This window comes from Henckelia pumila, chromosome 1 (genome assembly GCF_033568475.1).
Source record: "Henckelia pumila isolate YLH828 chromosome 1, ASM3356847v2, whole genome shotgun sequence".
Classification (NCBI taxonomy): domain Eukaryota; kingdom Viridiplantae; phylum Streptophyta; class Magnoliopsida; order Lamiales; family Gesneriaceae; genus Henckelia; species Henckelia pumila.
Window position 1 is genome coordinate 6,745,229 of NC_133120.1, and position 19,533 is coordinate 6,764,761.

At 35.9% G+C, this 19,533-nt stretch overlaps 1 protein-coding gene across 8 annotated transcripts; it reads left to right on the forward strand.

Annotated features, from left to right (window-relative positions):
• The first annotated feature begins 6,527 nt into the window (after positions 1-6,527).
• Positions 6,528-17,815, forward strand: LOC140874797 (uncharacterized). 8 transcript variants are annotated; one of them, XM_073278208.1, is made up of 6 exons: positions 6,528-6,727; positions 7,076-7,237; positions 7,819-7,903; positions 8,383-8,500; positions 8,953-9,259; positions 14,955-17,815. In XM_073278208.1, exon 6 carries the CDS (start codon positions 15,269-15,271, stop codon positions 16,073-16,075), a length of 807 nt encoding a protein of 268 aa, XP_073134309.1. In that variant the 5' UTR covers positions 6,528-6,727; positions 7,076-7,237; positions 7,819-7,903; positions 8,383-8,500; positions 8,953-9,259; positions 14,955-15,268; the 3' UTR covers positions 16,076-17,815. The 8 variants fall into 8 exon arrangements, with proteins under 8 accessions (XP_073134309.1, XP_073134302.1, XP_073134304.1 ...); XM_073278201.1 differs by lacking the exon at positions 14,955-17,815 and having other exon boundaries at positions 8,953-13,285; XM_073278203.1 differs by lacking the exon at positions 14,955-17,815 and having other exon boundaries at positions 7,827-7,903; positions 8,953-13,285.
• Positions 17,816-19,533: the final 1,718 nt, after the last annotated feature.

A 19,533-nucleotide genomic window follows, 5' to 3' on the forward strand; every position in this document is an offset into this window, starting at 1 on the left:
GATATAGATCCACGACATCAAATGATCCACCTTAAAATTGAAAGGGAAGCACAGTCGGGCTATAGACTATAAATTTAGCGCTTGCTGGGAGGCAACCCAGTTTTTTTTCCTTTTGTTTTTTTTTATTTTATTTTTTATTTCGTTTTGTTTTGTTTTTATTGTTTAATTTATTTTTAGTTTTTCTTTAGTTAATCTCTGTGAATTTTTGTGGGTGCAGATTTTTACTGAATCTGAGTAAATCGATGATTGAGGAGGAGAGCACATATATTGTTGGGAATCGTATCATTCAGGGAAGTCTCTGTACATTTTTGCATCCTGCGTGCTTGAGTGTTTTATCTGAAATTCTTAGATGCAAACTAATTTGTGTGGTTTAAGATTGTGAGTTTTAAGGGTTATTTTTCGTTTATTATTTTGAGCTGAAAAAAGGTGACACGGACCCTACACGGACCCTGTGTGAGGGTCCGGATATTTAAAATGTGAGAAATTGTGAAAGTGCGTAGCTACACGGACCCAATTACGGACCACTATCCGGGGTCCGTGTATTTTGATTACCATAATCGTCAAGGAACGGAGGTGACACGGACCAGCTTCCAGGGTCCGTGCATTTTTCACTCAGAAATTTTACGCAATGCGTGGGCACACGGATGTAGACACGGACCCGGACATGGGGTCCGTGCCTTTCGATTTTGGATTTAAATTTGACAGACTCGCGATCTGTCTCTCACACCCTCCTCAAATCCCTAAATCCCCAAATTTGTTCCTCCTCTTTTCTCCATTTCCAGACACCGTTCATCCTCCTCCGGCTATCACCTCCATATTCTTCACCCGTATACACCTCCGTGCCGCCGTCCTACACCCAGCAACCAACTCTCCGCCTCTGTTTCACACCACGCCACCAACAAGAACCACAGTCCGCGCCTTTCCTGCTTCTGTTCTGTATGATCGAGAGCCCTAGGCCGCCCTGTTACTTTCTCTTTCAAGTTTCGTTCTCACTTCATCTTGGGGTAAGTGTGGCTTACCTCCTCCGTTCTTGAGGCACCTCGATTTATTTCTCGGTTTAGGTTTGAATTCTGATTACGGTTGTTGGCCGAGAGTATTTCATGGAGTTTGATGATTGACGTTTTGTATTGGTAACATGGATTATTGGTGATTATATTTCTTTTGCGAATTTGTGACTACGGTTGGTTTCTTTGCCCGGTTTGCTAAAGTGAAGTTGTGCGGGGTTCCGTCCTGGGATTTATTGGTTATATATATTGCTTTGTTATTGTGGTTGTATGGTTTTAATTGGAGGTTTTGCGAAAGGGGTGGTGTTGGAATTTTTGATTATTTTTCTATGGCGCCGAGAAAATCTGTTAGTAAGCATGCGCGGGGAGGCGCTTCGTCTTCTCGCAGCGGAGGGAGGGCTGCGTTTGATGACACTAGGTTCACTAATTTGGAAAATTTTCAGTGGTATGAGAAAATGAAGGGTAATTCCATGATTGTTGAAAAATCCATCCACCCGACTATTGATGCTCATGTACCACTGCGAGCAGAGTTTGATAGATTTGGCTGGGGTTCTATTCTGGATATCCGAGGGGATTACTATCCCGAGTTGGTTTGGCAGTTCTATGCCAATATTGAAGAGAAGGACAAAACAGGGATGCAAACAATTCAGACTTTTGTGAAAGGAGTTCGCATCGAGGTGACGAGTGAGTTCTTGGCCCAGCTTTTGCACATTCCGAATGAGGGCCCTCCGGTTGTTTACAACCAATATGATGCTATCTTGTCTGACCCTGCCTACAATTTCAACCTTGCTATGTCGCGCCTCACCTACCGTAGGGTCAAAACTGGTTCTTGTTACAGCATCCTCCCTACCACTCCCCTTTGATTGATCGCCTCATCTGCTACTTCATCAGTGCAAACATCATCCCTCGGAAGTATGGAAACAATGAGGTATGCAACCTGGATATGTATTTGTTTCATAAGATGTTGTACGGGTTGGGAGATATCACTGCAATTCCATTGGCGAGCATCTTGATCTCACATATGCATACTGTCGCTCACTTGGCTTGTGCTCCGAATGCCAAGCAGCACGCTCCTTTCGCCATTACAGTTTCGAGGATTTTGACGGCTTGCGGCGTCGATTTGACTGGCGAGGCTTCTCTTTCACCAGCGCCGAAGCACGTGCTCACTGCCCATGCTATGATTGGTATGTATTTCATTTTTCGACAGGGTGGATGGTATAAGAACCATGAGAGCCGCAAGACTCACTATCATGGACGAGATCCCCCAGTCCCACCACCTACAGCTGCAGATGAAGCCCGAGAGGCTCGCATTCAGGAAAAAGCTGCCCTTGATCAGGCTGCTGATTCTCCCGCCGGTGCACACGTCCACGCCATAGCTCCGCGAGGCACTCGTCGCGTTTTCTCTGCCATATTTGACTGCTTGGATGAGCTTCACACTGGTATGGTTCGACTACAGCATCATGCCACTTCCCAGTCCTACTCCACTGACATTCATGCGCCGCCTTTTGATCGCTCTGCCCTGGATGACCTTGCCGAGTCAGCTTCTGCATCGGAGGAGGAGTAGTTTAGAGATATTGTCTGCTGTGGTTCTTTTGGATGATATGGATAGTTTGTTATGAGTTTTAACTGTTGTTGCGATTTCTCGCTTTTATTAATTGGAGTTTCATGGATATTGTGGTTTTTCCCTCAGTGGTGCTTTTTCTTTGTTGAATTTATTTGGGAAGCCTTTTTGTGTGCTTGTGTGCGTCATTGTTCTATTTTACGCGTTTTGGTTGGTTTTGTAGTTCCCTTTGCTCAGGCTGCCGCTTGCCCCTAATTTTGCATGGTCGTCGACATTTTTCAGGGAAGTGTTTTTGCTATTTGTATTTTTCTCTTTATTTTTTTGAGCATTTAACACTGAGGACAGTGTCGCATTCTAAGTGTGGGGGTAGGTCGTTCATTACACTCTGTTTCACATCACTTAGCAAAAAAATTTCAAAATAAAAAGAGATGAGCATTTGTGGTACATGACATACCAATTAGTTTGCTAGATTTTTGATTGCCTGAAAAATTGTTTTGTGCCTAGAACTGAATGAGATTAGCTGTAGTTGCAAGGAGAGACTTTGATAAAAACTAGTTTTGCATTGACTTTATGAAACACCTTTCATGCACTTTTGTCAGACTTATGCAAGTTAATTGTGAATTGGTAAGAGGTGATCTCATGAAAAAAAAAATTTGGTAAAAGAGAGAAAGTTTGCAGTTGTTATCCCTATAACTTGTCTGATTAGTCCTCGAAGCGAAAATTTGAATGATTATGACTTAGGGATGATTTAGGCGATCTTTGGACCGTTTGTGTCTTTCCAGCCTACCTGATGCATCATTTTTGTCCCTAGTAACCCCATTGAGCCTGATAAAAATTAAATGGTGTGTGCCAATGGCACACAATTAGACCCCATTCGTCATCTCTTCTGTCCTACATTGACCACCTGATTTTTAGCCATACACTATTTTTTCTACCTAAGTTTTGAGAGAAACAAACCCTTTTGGCTCTTTTAAATATACAAAAAAACTCCAAGTATTCACAGAAAAATATTTGAAGGAGTTAGTGAATTATTTTTGAATGAAAGAAAGGGTTGAGTTGAAAAGAAAAAAAAAATTAAAAAAAAATAAAAAAAAGAAGAAAGTACCCGAAAAAAAAAAATTAAAGGGTATTGAAAAGAAAAGGAGGAAAAAGAATAAGAGAATGAAATGTATTGATGAATCAAAAGAAAGTGATGAAATTCAATAATAGATGGGGAATTGAGCTTTTTAATTGCGCTAAATGACAATTTGTTTGTTGTCTCTCATTTTTGTTTTCCCATCCTTTATTGTAGCCGTGAACCGTGGCCTAACGTTATAAGCTTAAAAAACCTATTGACCGAGTCATAATTGTTTCACGTTTAGTAGAGAGGGATATGAAAGATAAGCATATGGGGCGAGAGAGAAAAAAAAAATTTGTTTGGTGAATAAACATGAGAGATCCTTGAACCGAATAACTTTTGAGGAGTATAAGTTCTGACACTCACACTACACACGTCTCATTATGCTGATCTTTTCTGGGTAGTGTTCGAGTTTTGAATTGCGACGAAAGCGAGGCTTGTGATTTTCGAAGTATGAGCTTTTGATTGGATGTGACGAGATTTGGTAGATTGAAAGGTTTTGATTGTGCCATTCTGTGTCGATATTTCTCATCTAATTTCTTCTGATTTTGTTCGAGGAAGAATAAAAGCTAAGTGTGGGGGATTTGATAAGCACGAATCTTATAGCTTATTTGACACTTTATTTTGTCGTATTCGTGCTTGTTAGACATTTTATTCTGAGTTTTGCGCGTAAATCGTCATATTTTCTATGTTTGTAGGTTTGACTAACAATTGAGAAGAACTGAATATTGAAAAAAAAGTCAAACAATTCAATGCCATGTTGGAACTTGGCCGGATGACACGGAGAAATCATAAGAGGTCAAGAAGATTGAATAGAATTTATTGCACGGACCCTGTGCATGTTTTGGAAGAGGGTCCATGCACCTTCGAAGCAATGGAGTTTTGAGGAAAAATAATACACGGACCCCGTGTACCATCTGGGAACGGGTCCGTGTACCATCGGCTTTTGAGAAGTTATTCACAGAGAAATGCACGGACCCCATGCACCTTCTGGAATAGGGTCCGTGTGGCTTCGTAAAAAGTTTGGGCTGGAATTTTTAATACACGAACCTAGGCACGGACCATGTCCGGGGTCCGTGTACACTGCAAATATGAAAAATAATAATAATAATTCGTGCAGAATTTGGGATTTTTGGAATTCTGATTATTTTGGGCAATATTAGACATTATTTTGGACGAAAATAAAGGAGGTATAAAAGGGAATAAAGCCTTAATTGGAGAGCACTTTTGGGACTTCTGATTTTTTACTGATAGACTTTGGAGAGATTTTCGGGATTTGACGGCTGAGAGCTTGGAAGAGAAGAAACGCGCAACGCTAGCAAGATTCGGCACTATTGCTGAGAATTTTCTTTTCTTCTTTTTCTGTTTTATTTTATTATGAATTCAAACATGAAACTTTTGTTTGATTTTATTATTATGGAGTAGTCGTCTTTTGACCTGGGCCACAATAGGGCCAGACTATTGATTTTTGTTTATGGGACGGATTGATTGAATTTTGATTTATGAAATATTTATTGATTAATGTTTGTGCATAATTCTTGCGTTTAATCTGGCCAATTAATTGCATGTATGTCGTTCGATCTGGACTTGAAAAAGAAAAGATTGAAATTAGCTTCAAAAATATTGATCAACACATGGTTAAACCGACTAGAAATAGTATTCGGTTTCAGTGTGCGATTTTAGGCGAAAGCTAAAATTCCATAACTCATGAATGCGTTTTTGTTTAATTAAATTCAATTAGAAATAATTGGACTATTAAATGAAAATAGGGTTATTAATTCTAGAAATAGATTAATAATTATTCTAGAGAATTTCGTCATGAATATGAATGAGTTTTGTTTGATTAAATCCAATACGTGACAATTATCGATGTCTGGTACCGTTGTGTGTTTCTGGTCATTTTCCTAAAATTTGAATCAGTCTTAAAGCTTTTCTGTTCATTTAATTTAATTTAAACTTCTGCTTTAGAATAATTTAGTTCATTTTCATTAGTTTAATAATTTATAAAAATCCTTTATTTTAATTAGCCTAGATTAATCTGAATAGTCTATATCTTAGTATTTAAACATTAGTCTCTGTGGGATCGACTTGGACTCTGTCCAACTATATTATAACTTGACCTAGTTCACTTGCTAGAATTTTTACCAACCAAAATCGTCGGTCAACGCCATATATTAGTTTTTCAATTTTTTTTTATTTTTTTATAAGATTAGATTACTACTTGTTTTCCATTCAATAAATTGAATTGTTTTTTATGTCTTTTTGTTTTATTTTCTCCCTTTATTTTTTCTTCATACTTATTTTCTTCTGAATTTCACAGAAATTAACCTTCTTTGAATAGTGTAACATCAACTAAATATATGTTTGAGTACTTTATTAGAACTCTTTTGGACATATCTATTAGAAGTCGACATGTGTTATATTTAAAATTTTTTCAGGTGTTTTACATACTTTTCCATACAAATTTAGTTAATATTCTCTATTCCACTATATATATTTTTCATAAGTTAAGTCTCTCCGGTATTTCCTATATTTCAATTTTGACTCATCCTTAATTGATTTTTAAAAGCATCATCACATTTCTCCAAGTATATATAAACAAAAGACAAAGTCGATGAAAGGAATTTTATTCCTTGAAATTTCGTCCCTTATATTAATTGATATTATTAGATTTTGCTTTCTAGACAAGATAAAATATTTGGTAAATATCCTGTGTATATCTCGAATATGTTAAGATATACATTTGCCAAGCTTAAATCTAGTCTTGATAAGGTAATTATTAGATGAGTAACACTTCTGTGAAACAGTTTCACGGATCTATGCTAATGAGACGGGCTAACCACAAGTATCAAATTACCCGATCCATTGGTTACGGTGGAATTCGGATTCGGCCAAAATCAGTAAAACGGGATTTCTTTTTCTATTCTCATTTCTCACGGCCAAGTTTTTCCTCTCCCAAAAAGGATCGATCATCTTCTGATCGGGCGATTCTAGCTGGATTCAACGCTGCTCTCTCCGCCATTGCCACTTATCTTTGCAGCGCAGGTGATTCTTTGCTACAAAATTGATTCTGGATTTATAAAATTGAGATTTTTTTTATCTGTTTGTGGATTTAGTTGTTTTTTTTGGGAGTTTTCGTATGGACACGGGTTTTGGTTTTCGCTGGTGAATTGCTACCAATTCTTGTTTTGTTCTGATTTTCACTGATTTTACATAATTTCCATAATCATATTTCAGATGTCGTGGGATCTGAATATTGGCTTTTTGATGTTAGAGTTTATCTTTTAGATGTTCAAATGATGTGCACTTGAGTTATGATATTGAATTCTTGCTTCTGATTTTCACATCTCCTATGTTTTTGTAATTTAAACTTTTGGGTTTGTTTTGTTTAAGAGTGGCATGCATCATGTGTTTTGAACGGAATCTTCGTCTATACGATGTGGATAAACGTGAGCTAAGATTAGAAGCTCAGACGGATGGGGAAGCTCTTCTTGATTGTTGTTTTGAGAGTGAGGCGAGGGCTGTCTCTGCTAATTCTGATGGTTCCATTCTCAGGTTTGTGCATTGATAATTTATAGTTACCTTCGTGGCAGTGTGTTTGCACCAATGTTAGTTATGCCCAAAACAATGATTTCCCCCCATCTTTTCTCAGAGAAAAATACCAATTTTTGACAATCATTAGATAACGTTAATGTTTGGTTGCAGTCTTTTATTTATTGAACCAATGTTTCACGAGACACTAAAAAATTGCAGGAATGTAACACTAAAACAAGGTGGGCATCATTTCAATATTTTCTGAAATTAAATCTGTACCTTCCATGCTAAATTTACTTTTTGGTTTACTTGTGGCTGCCCTTCGTTGTATTTTTTGGAAGCGTTCTGTCATATGAACTGGTAGTTTGTGTTCCTGTTGTCTGCTTTTGATAAGGATTACTGTTTCATATGCCAACTTCAATTACGTCTAGGATTAAAAGTTAAAAAGATTGTAACTACTTGGTACAGAAGCAGCTAGATCCTCAAGCATTTCATAACATTGTGTTTCGTGCAGAGAAATCTGATTCTCTCGTGTTTATCTACTCATGATAATTTGTTTGCATCTTGAGTATGCTCTGTATCGTGAAACCTTTGATTTAAAGTTTCCTAGGTATGACATGCATTCGGGAACCAGCCAGAGATTAGGACATCATGAAGCAACTTGTATTGAATATTCTGAGGAAACATGTAAGAGATGTAACATGAATTTTGTTTATCTTCTGCATATTGCTATTACTTTGTGGTATTTCTTTCATCGAGAAACTTAATTTTGAAGCTAGAAAGATGTGAAGTGTCATTTACTATAAAGAGTGGTAATGAAATTTTTGTAATGGTTTATGGAAATGTTTTAATTCTTGCAACTTGCAAGCCAGGGGTGGCAATTATATGTGAGGAAAAGGCAAATTTATATTTCAAATGCCTAGCCAACAAAAATTCCCAAGAGCTTATTCGACAGTTATGTTTATTCAATCATGAAAGTATCATCATAAACTCACTTGGATCTGTGTGTAGGTCAGATTATTACTCGTGGTTTGGATAAAAAAAGTTATGTTTTGGGATGCACGCTCTACAAGTTCTCTTGGTCCCATACTGTTATTGACTTCTAGTAATGTAGTATGTGTTTCGTGGTCCCATTTGAATTCACCGTTGCAAAGGTTTTTGAACAGTTAAAAGTAATTGCTAAGTGACAATATACTACTCCAAGCACTGAAAAGCAGAGGTTTGGAAGATCGTCTATGCTGCTTTCAGCCTTTATTTTCGGGAGTCCTAGACCTCCTTGGATATGTAAGTTATTGATAAATACATTGACAAGGCTGCTTAGAATTATCGATAAACTAATAAATTATGTAAAAATAATTTCATATTGCTATCACTTGAATTGTGTTTTGATTGTGGAGAAAATATTTTGTTAAAGAACTCCACAAATCATGACCGATAATATGAGCTTTGAATTCTAGTTTGGAGTACATGTGTAAACCCCTTTTTTGTGACTGAATTTGTGTTGCTGTTCAATTATTCGCAACTTGTATCTATTTAAGAAATATATATATGCAACAAAAAGAGTGGCATGAATTTTTTTTTCTTTTCATGTCTGGATTTTTAGACGCTACTTTCCTCGTGTTATTCAATTAATGGTTGCATAAAAATATATGTATGTTGTGTGCTTTTCTTGTTTTGTTCGGAGTTCCAATATGCTACGAATATTCATTAACCCTTTCTGCACTTTATGTCTGAAGTTGTTATACGTGAACGATTCAAAAATTGAAGATATCCTCGAGAACATGAATTTGAAGAGCAGAGTGCATAGCAGAGGTGGCAGAAGTTGCAGAGTTTAATGTGTTCAACCTAGAGTATCCGACTATCATGAGCTTTAATGTGTTCAACCTAGAAAAAAGGGAAGCGTCACTACAAAATACCTTCAGTTCCATCTTTGCTTCTCCAAAGTAACAGTTTCACCTCGGATAGTAAAAAAATATCATCAAACAGGGAAAAAATTCACTACTAGGCTGATGGACAGAGGAGATGATGGTTCTTCCATCTCAAGCAAGATTCTTAATCTCTTTTTCATTTTTCTTATATTCCTTCTCTTTTTTGTTACATGATACACAAGATGAGTAGCTTGCATGTTGTGTAGTTTTTGTTTCTTAAAATAATTCAGTTATACACGAGGTCGTGAATTTAGGAGTAGAATATACAAATCATAAATTATTTTGTGGTCTGATAAGCATGGTGTGTATCAGTGTGCTTAAAAGTGTATGTTAAAGGACGATTTATTATTGGTGATGTATTGTTATGTCCTTATAACTAGTGAATTGTTATGTCCTTATAACTTGTGATGGTAAGGAGAATACTATTTGCTATTTAGGGAATATACAAGACAACACCAAACGATTATCTTTGAAAAATCTTTTCTTTCTTTCTTGTAGTTGATCAAATCAAAAGTATTAGTTTTTCCTATTTGCTATTTAGGGAATTCTTGCCTTGATTTCGAAGAAATTCACTGATTATCTCAAGATAATGAAAGAAAAAAAGGATGTGAAAGGTGCACAACCGTCGAAATTTCCTAAACTGCCTACTTCAGAGAAGCCTCAAAAGCCCGCTAATACTCGAGGACCTCGTCAAAGGTATGAAGGTACGATTCAATCCTCAAGTAAAAATTTTGATAATGTTCAATGCAGAGAATGTAAAGGATATGGACACTATGCATATGAGTGTGCCAATCGCCTTCGAAAAGGTATGAATGTTTCTCTGAGTGATGATGATTCTAAAGGAGAACAGGAAAAGGCTGAGCAGACAGATCTTATATCTTTTACTGCCTTGATGGAAAGTAAGAAAAAAATTCAGATCAATCCTCTCGGTGTTGGCTCCGGTGTTGCAACACCCGGACGCAACACAGTTCAAAAATCTTTTTGCTTTGTTGCTTCTAACCTTGATAATTCCAGTGATCATGAAGAACAGGTAGCTGACGCTTACACTCTAGAAGGTATACAGAAACTTTATGACGAGTTGTACTGTGATTGGATCAAGATGAATCAGTTGAACACAACCCTCACAAAAGAGAATAGTGAATTGAAAGCTGTTGTGGCTAGACTGGAGGTTCTCATGAGTAAAAACGATTTGGAATTAAGATTGCTGAATTCGGAACTTGAAAGAGCAAAAACAACACTTGCTAAATTTAATTCCAGTTCAAGCAAACTTGATTCTCTTTTGACTATAGGTAATAATGATAAGTTTGGTCTTGGTTTTAAAGAAAGTGTTTTTGAAACTGGTGAATCTTCCAAAACACCAGTGTTTGTGAAGGAAGGTAGTGATTCTTTGAACCATCCTTCAACTGCTTCTAAAGGTAAGAAACCCAGTGTTGAGAAGAATGTTTCTGTCCCAAAGCCAAAACAATGGAAGCGTCCTTTTGTATGTCATTATTGTCTCAAACCTGGTCACATCAGGCCTTTTTGTCGTAAGCTTAAAAATGACTATATTTTGTGGGAATCTAAGCAGGTGTTGCCTCCCGTGTTGCCCAACACCAAGCGCAACACTGGTAAAAAAGGACCCACTGTGAAGAAAGTATGGACACAAAAATCTGATGTTAAAAGTTTTGTTATTTATACTTCCTTGAAAGCTAACACTGCAGGTAATTGGTACTTTGATAGTGGAAGCTCTCGGCACATGACAGGTTTGAAAGATCACCTCACGGACTACATCGAACAAAATGGAGGTAGAGTGACTTATGGAGGTGGTGCAAAAGGAAGAATTGTTGGCAAAGAAACACTCAATGTGGAAGGATTTCCAAAACTTCATAACGTCTTACACATTAAAGGACTTAATGCAAATTTAATTTCAATTAGTCAACTGTGTGATGATGACTTTCATGTGAAGTTTGATAAGAATACTTGTGAAGATTTTGATACAAGATCAGTTGATAATTGCTACCAAATCGGTGAGGAATTAGCTTGTAGACACTCAAAGGTTGATGAATATATTCTATGACACCAAAAGCTTGGACATGTGAATTTCAAGACTTTAAAGAATTTGAGTATGTTTGAAATTGTCAGAGGTCTTCCAAGTATAAAGTCTGGTGTTCCATATGTTTGAGGTGCATGCCAAAAAGGTAAACAAATCCGTGTTTTTCACCTCGTATTACAACACTGTGGGACAACGCGGTGTCTTGAACTTTTGCACATAGATTTGATGGGTCCAATGGAAGTTGAAAGCTATGGAGGTAAAAAGTACTCTTTGGTATATGTTGATGATTTTTCTCGTTTTACATGGGTGAGATTTCTTAGAGAAAAATCAGAAACTTTTGATGTTTTTATGAAGTTGTTTACCAAAATTACTAACCTACATACTTTGACAGTAGCAAGGATCAGAACTGATCATGGAAAGGAATTTGAGAACTCATATTTTTCTTCTTTGTGTGATAAGAAGGGCATCTCACAAGAGTTCTCTGCTCCAAAAACTCTTCAACAGAACGGAATTGCCGAAAGAAAGAATAGGACGTTGCAGGAGATGGCTAGGGTGATGATGAGCTCAAAAAATATCTCCAAAAAATTTTGGGCAGAAGCATTGAACACAGCTTGCCATATTTCTAATCGTGTCTATTTGAGAAGTGATTCTTCGATGACTTCCTATGAAATCCTCATGGGAAAGAGGCCAAATCTCATATTTTTGGCTGTGTGTGCTATGTTTTGAATGATAGAAATCATCTAGCAAAATTTGATTCCAAAAGTGATAAGTGTTTGTTCCTTGGTTATTCTACTAATAGTCGTGCATATAGGATGTATAACCTTAGGACCAGAACAATTATGAAATCTATTAATGTTGTTTTTGATGATGGTGAAGATCTCAAAGGAAAAACTGTTGAAGATGATATTGAAGGCTTGCTGAAAATTTCTCTCGAAGAACACAGTGTTGTTCCGGATGTTACAACACCAAATACAACACTGGTTCCTCCAGAAACTGTTCATGAAGAAAATTCTCAAAATAATGAGGAAACTAAGGTAACTACTGAAAAGGACATTCCGAACAAGATACAAAAGAATCATCCATCATCACAGATTATTGGAGATGTTCATGGAACAAGACAAACCCGAGCTAAGGACAAAGTTGACTACCGCAAGATGGTTGGGTTAGTATGCATGAGTTCCGTGTACTCACAGGAAATGCATTCTTGTTTTGTCTCCAATATTGAACCTAAGAATGTCAATGATGCTTTAAATGATGAATTTTGGGTAAATGTCATGCATGAGGAACTTGAGCAATTTGTCCGAAATGATTTATGGTTTTTAGTCCCACCTCCTGATAATGGTAATGTCATTGGTACAAAATGGATTTTAAAAAATAAAACTGATGAATCAGGAAACATCATTAGGAACAAAACAAGGTTGGTTTCTCAAGGGTATACACAGGTTGAGGGGGTTGATTTTGATGAGACCTTCGCTCCTGTTGCCCGCATTGAGTCAGTCCGACTATTGCTAGCTATTGCATGTCATATGGGTGTAAAACTTTACCAAATGGATGTGAAGAGTGCGTTTTTGAATGGTATTTTAAATGAGGAAGTGTACGTGAAGCAACCCAAAGGCTTTGAAGATCCACACCACTTGAATCATGTTTACAAGTTGAAGAAGACACTCTATGGTTTGAAGCAAGCTCCACGAGCTTGGTATGGTAGGTTGACAGAGTATTTGCTCAAAATTGGCTTCAAACGAGGTGAGGTTGATAAAACTCTTTTTATTCAAAAAGCCAAAGGTGAAATTCTTATTTGTCAAGTTTATGTGGATGATATTATCTTTGGTGTCTCATATCAAAATCATGTTGATAGTTTTGTTGAATGCATGTCTTCTACTTTTGAAATGAGTATGGTAGGAGAGTTAATTACTTTCTTGGATTGCAAGTTAAGCAATCAAGTGATGGTATTTTTCTGTGGTAAATTAAGTATGCAAAGAATTTGGTGAAAAATTTTTGCAAAAAGAATGTTAAGAACATGAAAACTCCAATGGGCTCGAGTGAAAAATTAGGAAAAGACAGTGTTGCGGCTGGTGTTGACAACACCATGTATCGCAGCATGATTGGGAGTCTTTTGTATTTGACTGCTAGTCGTCCTGATATCATGTTCAGTGTGTGTTTATGTGCTAGGTACCAATCTGATCCAAAGGTAACCCATTTAAAAGCTGCTATGAGAATTTTGAAATATGTTTCGGGTACATTGGATTTGGGATTGTGGTATACGAGGGAAACCAACACTAACCTTGTAGGTTTTAGTGATGCTGATTGGGCTGGTGATGTTAATGATAGAAAGAGCACTACGGGTGGTTGTTTTTATCTTGGTAATAATTTGGTGTCATGGTATAGTCTTAAGAAAAATTGTGTGTCACTTTCTACTGCTGAATCTGAATATGTGGCAGCCGGAAGTTGTTGTTCACAACTTCTTTGGATGAACCAAATGATTGAAGACTATGGTTTTAAGAGTGAACCTCCCATTGTTTATTGTGATAACTAGAGTGCTATTGATATATCAAATAATCCAGTTCAACACTCACGCACAAAACACATTGACATTCGTCATCACTTTATTCGAGATTTGGTAAAAAAATGTATGATTCGAATGGAGTTTGTTGGAACTAATAACAAATTGGCAGACATTTTTACTAAAGCATTAGATCATGAGATATTCTCACCCTTCGGAGGTCTCTCAGCATGTGTTCATTATAATCCTGTGCATGTGTTGTCTTTGGTGTTACAACACCACCGACAACACTGCTGTTGTTCTTGTCATGCATATTTAGGATTTTAGGCATTTTGCACTCACTCTGTTATGTTTAGTGTTTAAATCTCTGTTACATTGATTCAATTGATGCCAAGTTTTTTCTGCAATTTTTTAAGCACGCTGACCTTCTTTCTTGTGAACTCTGACTAAAACACTAAGTAGTTGAGAGACGTACGTGCATTTCATGTTTTTGTCCCATGTGAAAAGTGATTTCGCAAATTCAGTGTTCAGTCTTTTAACAAGTTTGTTGACCAATGTCATATATACAAACTTTATCAAAAATCGGAAGAAAATGGAAAAAGCTATCTAATTGAGTCCAATGAAAACTATTTTTTTAGTGTGCATGCTACCACTTCTAGAAGTTTTTTTTAAGGGTAATCAAGTGTGCAGATTTCAAATAATTTTGAAAAACTTTGGTGTTGTTGATGATGTTGTCAACACGAGAGGTAACACTACACTTGTGAACATATCTCTTGCGTGTAATTGCATTTTTATTTTATGTTACACTCTGTTTAGGCATAAAATAGGTCGTGCATATACATTTTTGCTAATAGGGTTCTGTTTTTGGGTAAGGTTCTAAATAGACAAATTTTGATGATTTACCCTATTTACTGAAAATTGAATTCTTGTGATTGATTTTTGTTTCAGTGGAGTTAGGCTGATGTGGCGTTAATTTTGGAATATTTGGGATGAAATATATATCTCGGATTATTTTCTTATTTATGGGATTTTATCTCTTAATATCGGTTTTTAAATTATGGCCGTTAGGAAAGTTACCGTTAATAACCTTGAGATATAAGGATTTAGGGTAATTATGGGTTTGTTAGAGGGAAAATCTTACCGTTGGTGATACGGGTTTTTATTTATGAGTTTTCATATTTATGGGGCATCATTATCCTCTTGATTTTTCAATTCACCCTATTGTTTTCTCTGCAAACCCTACCTCTCTCTCACTCTCAAATTCATTTTCAATGGCAGGATTTGATCCTCAAGACATCCAAAGCGAGATGGGCCATATAGAACCCGATGTTGCTGCCGGTGTTACAACACCGGAAAACCCATCTTTTGACACTTCTCTGCTGATGATTCCAGTTCCCATGGAACGCATACCACTTGCCACAATCATGCCTGGTGAACGAGGAAACGAGATCGATGTGGAGAATTTGCCCAATTTTGATGTCCTGAACAGTGTTTATCCTCCTCCATCGATTGTCCGCAGATAAAAAAGGCAAGCAGGGTATGACCCTGATTTTACTCAATCCAAGAGGTTTTATAAGGGTCCTCGCATATCCATGGCAGAAGAAGACCGCAGCTCCGGTGATGATTCAGAATATGCAAATTACGAGTTCGTTGCTCGTAAGAAACCCTCTGGCTCCACTGCTGCTTCTTCCTCTACACCTATTGTTGAATCTGCCTCTGAGAGAAGTTCTATTGATAGTGCCCCATCTGCCAAAATCCAGAAGAAATTCCCTCCCAAATCCTCTCTTGAGGAAACTTTTTCTAATGAGGACACCACTCTGGCTCAAATTTTGGAGAGCCTCAAGCAAGGAAAGGCTACGCCCTCTGCCTCCACAGGTCATCAATCTGATGATGAACCTGATGCTGAGATGATGGAGGAATTTGCTACGGTAAAAGCACATCTTGAAGAAAGCTCTTCCGACAAAAGTGCTGATATAGGAGAGGAAGAAGATTCTGTTGAGATTTCCAGCATGGATGCTGATGATGAACCTCTAGAGAAAGAGGATGTTTCTGCAGCTGAGGCCAGTGTTGCTGTTGGTATTGTCAACACCACCAACAACACTGTTGATGAGGACTATGACATTGATGCTGCTCATTCCCTCATGTTTTATTTTGGTGATGCCGCCGTAGTTTGGCCTCTCTTCACTCATAGAGGACTGCTGGATGAGAGGAACATAGATGTACGCTCCTATGATAGGTACAATATTGTTGATTTTCTAAAGCTTAGACAACTCTATTCTACTGTTGTTGTTGTGATACCCTACTGTAAAAGGGTGATTCTGGAATTCTATGCTAATCTAACCTCAAGCATTGAAGATCCAAAATCTTCAAAGTATGGCTTGGTGTATCTTCGGGGGTAGGCTATTTGATTTTACTCCAGCTGTCATCAACTCTCTATACTCAACCCCCGATGTTGATGAAGGACCCCATCCAAATGTTAATGAAGTTATTTTTGTCCTTACTGGTGGCTTGGTCAAAAAGTTTTCTGACCATTTTTCTGCAGCCAAGTTATCATTTTATTTTGTCCTTCACAAGATTGCTGTGAGGAATTGGACACCTTCATCAAACTCCACAGTAATCACAACCACAAGCGTTCATTCTCTATGCCATAGGGACTGGGAGTCCTTTCAATTTTGGGAAGCAAGTATTTCGTACAGTGCTCCAATTTGCTGATGGAGGACTCAAGTCTACAAATCTTCCATTCACATCCTTGATCTATGGCATTTTAGAGTCTCAGGCATTCATCCGAAATATCACAGAAGATCTCTCTGATCAACCTGAGATTTTAAAGTTAGCAGCTGGACTCCTAAAGGGAAATCGAGTTCTGGATTTGCCCTGGACTGCCACTCCTACTCCTGCTGCTGAAGTTGCTGATGTTGCACCCGGATTGCCAACGCGGGTGACAACACTAAAGAAACAGTGCCTACTTCTACACCTCTTGAATTTACCGCTTCCACTATTCAGCTGATGATGACTCGTGCTGAGGAAAAGATTGCTCAAGCACAGGATGATATTGCCTTCTACAGCATGGTCTTGGCTGATTGTCGGAGACAACTTGGCATTTCTGCCAAACAGAGGGAGATAGTGCACAAGATGAAGAAGCTACTGATCAAGAGGGTTCACATAGTGCTAGTGATCAGTTTTAATTTTTGCTTCTTTCCCTTAATTTTTGCTTCGTTGTTTAGTTTCATCTTTTGATTAATATAACTGTTTTTTTTGCTCTAGTTATGTGCCTTATTGACCTAATATATCTTAACTAGACTAACACCTTTTAATCCTCTTATGTTATGTTTATAGAATCCCTAAGTCTTGGTTTGTGTTATCCTTGGTGTTACAACACGAGGGACAACGCTTCAGGGGGAGAAGTACAATTCAGGGGGAGAAGGTTTTTTAAACTCAGGGGGAGTTTATGTTTACGTTTACTTGTGCAATATTTTTTCCAAAAAGCAAAAAAGGGAAGATTGAAAGGAATTTTATTCCTTGAAATTTTGGCTCTTATATTAATTGATATTATTAGATTTTGCTTTCTAGACAAGATAAAATATTTGGTAAATATCCTGTGTATATCTCGAATATGTTAAGATATATATTTGCCAAGCTTAAATCGTGCCTTGATAAGATAATTATTAGATATAATATTATTCGATATTATCAAGATTTGATTTGCTAGATTTGATAGAGTTTTATTCCTACTAAAACAAGTTTCCTTATTCATGTAGGACTCTATCTAAGGAAACATTCAAAAGTTGGATGCTATTCTATAAAAGGGGGTTTTCACGCACAAGATTAATAAGGCTTCAGACGTACAATCCGCTGCAATAATCTCTGAAGATTTCTGTTGAAGAATTGAAGAACTCTGAAGCAAGGTTTGCAACCTTCGTTGTTGCATGTCCCCATGTTGTCGTTCGTGTTGAAGACATCAGAGACAATACTGTGGGAATTGTGTTGTTGAAGATCTTTACTGTCTCTTCAAATTTAGGCTACGGGAGTTGCATCTGTTATATTTACTCTGATTTGTTTAGGATGCAAGTTTGATTTCTCAACTTGTTGAGAAATTTAGAATTTACTGACTTTTTGTAAAATCACTAGGATTATCTTTGTAAGACTGATCATACGTTTACTAGTGATATTTAGCCCTAAGGCACCCGCACCAGTTTTATACTCATGCAAAATTATTTACTTGTGTTTTATTTACGCTTTAAATTTCCGCTGCACTGTGTTATCTTTGGTATTACAACACAAAGTATAACACTGTCTATTTTACATAACAAAGTACGTACACCGTTTTTTTCAGTCAACAATTCAACTAAAGCCTTTGTCCATTGTCCACACTTTTATAATATAATGTAAATGAAAAGATATGTAATGCATACCAAAAAAAATAAAAATGAAACAAATAATCATAATTTACACACACACACACATATATATATATATATTAGATAACTAGTGCATCAAAGAGCAAGCTGTGTGCTAGTAGATATTTTTTCAAATCAATTTATTTTATATTTGGATAAGGGTAATATATATCATAGTTATAAAATGAATGAAAGATTATATAGTTATTTGAATTTATTATATTTATATGGGGTCATGTCATAATCTTTAAAAAATTTCGAGGGATGAAATTGTAATTTCAAATGTTGAATAAAAAAAAAAATTATATTATATAAGGACAATTTTAGAAAAGAAAAGTTTGCCACATACAATAAAAAAATCTACCCATCACGATTTGAAAAAAATATCAATATTTTATTTTATTTTTTAATATAGAGCGAATATTGAAAAAAATGAATTTTAAAAATTATGCAACGCAAATCTGTATGCAACGCATTAAAAAAAAAAAAAGAATATCTTTATGCAACTGGTTTTCAACACAACGGTTGCTTTGTTATTAAATGTTAATATAATATGATTTATTAGGTTTAGAGAACATCAATTCTATCAAAAATTTAGTGTATTAATTTTCATTAGAAAAAAAATTTAATTATCTAAATTTTTATATATATGTGGTGTCTAAAATCCAATATACTAAATCGCATGCATTAAATTAAATAAATATTATGATTATTATTTTTAAGTTTAGTTTATTTAAATCCTTTATTTGATTATGAGTTAATAAAAATATTAATTCTTTATTTAAATAACTTTATTGTACTAACTATTTAATTAATGTTTTTAATTGCTTAAGTTTATTTATTTAAATGATTTTTATTGTGTAAATTAATTGTTTTAATGATTTTAAATGTTTAAGCTTCCTTATTTAAATGATTTTAGTTGTACATCTTACTTATTTAAAATAACTTAAACTTCTCGCTTATTTATTTATTTAAATAATTTTAAATGTCTAGCTTATTTATTTAAATATTTTTTATTATCCAATTTATTTTAAAGATTTTTAATCCCTATTGTGTATTTATTTAAATGACTTTTAGTTGTTCAGTTATTTTATTTAAATTATTTTAATCGTTATATTTATTATTTAAATATTTTATATATCATGGTGACATCAAAATGTTTAATCATTGATTTAAATATAATTCTCGAGTTCAGTGCTTCCGGGTCCGACAAGAGGAGACGGTGGATTTTGGCGATAACTTTAGTTTTGCAAGATTTGAGATTTATGATAAACTCATAAAAATAAATAAAATTTGGTTTTAAGACTTTTCGGGTGATCAGAATTGTTTTTATGACTTTTTAGAGTTTATTTTAGAACTTTTCAAATTTAGCATTTTAAAACCCGGACAAATGAAATTTAATTATTTTCCTCAAATTCTTAACTTTTCAAACATAGGAAATTTAAGAAATTAGGTGAGAT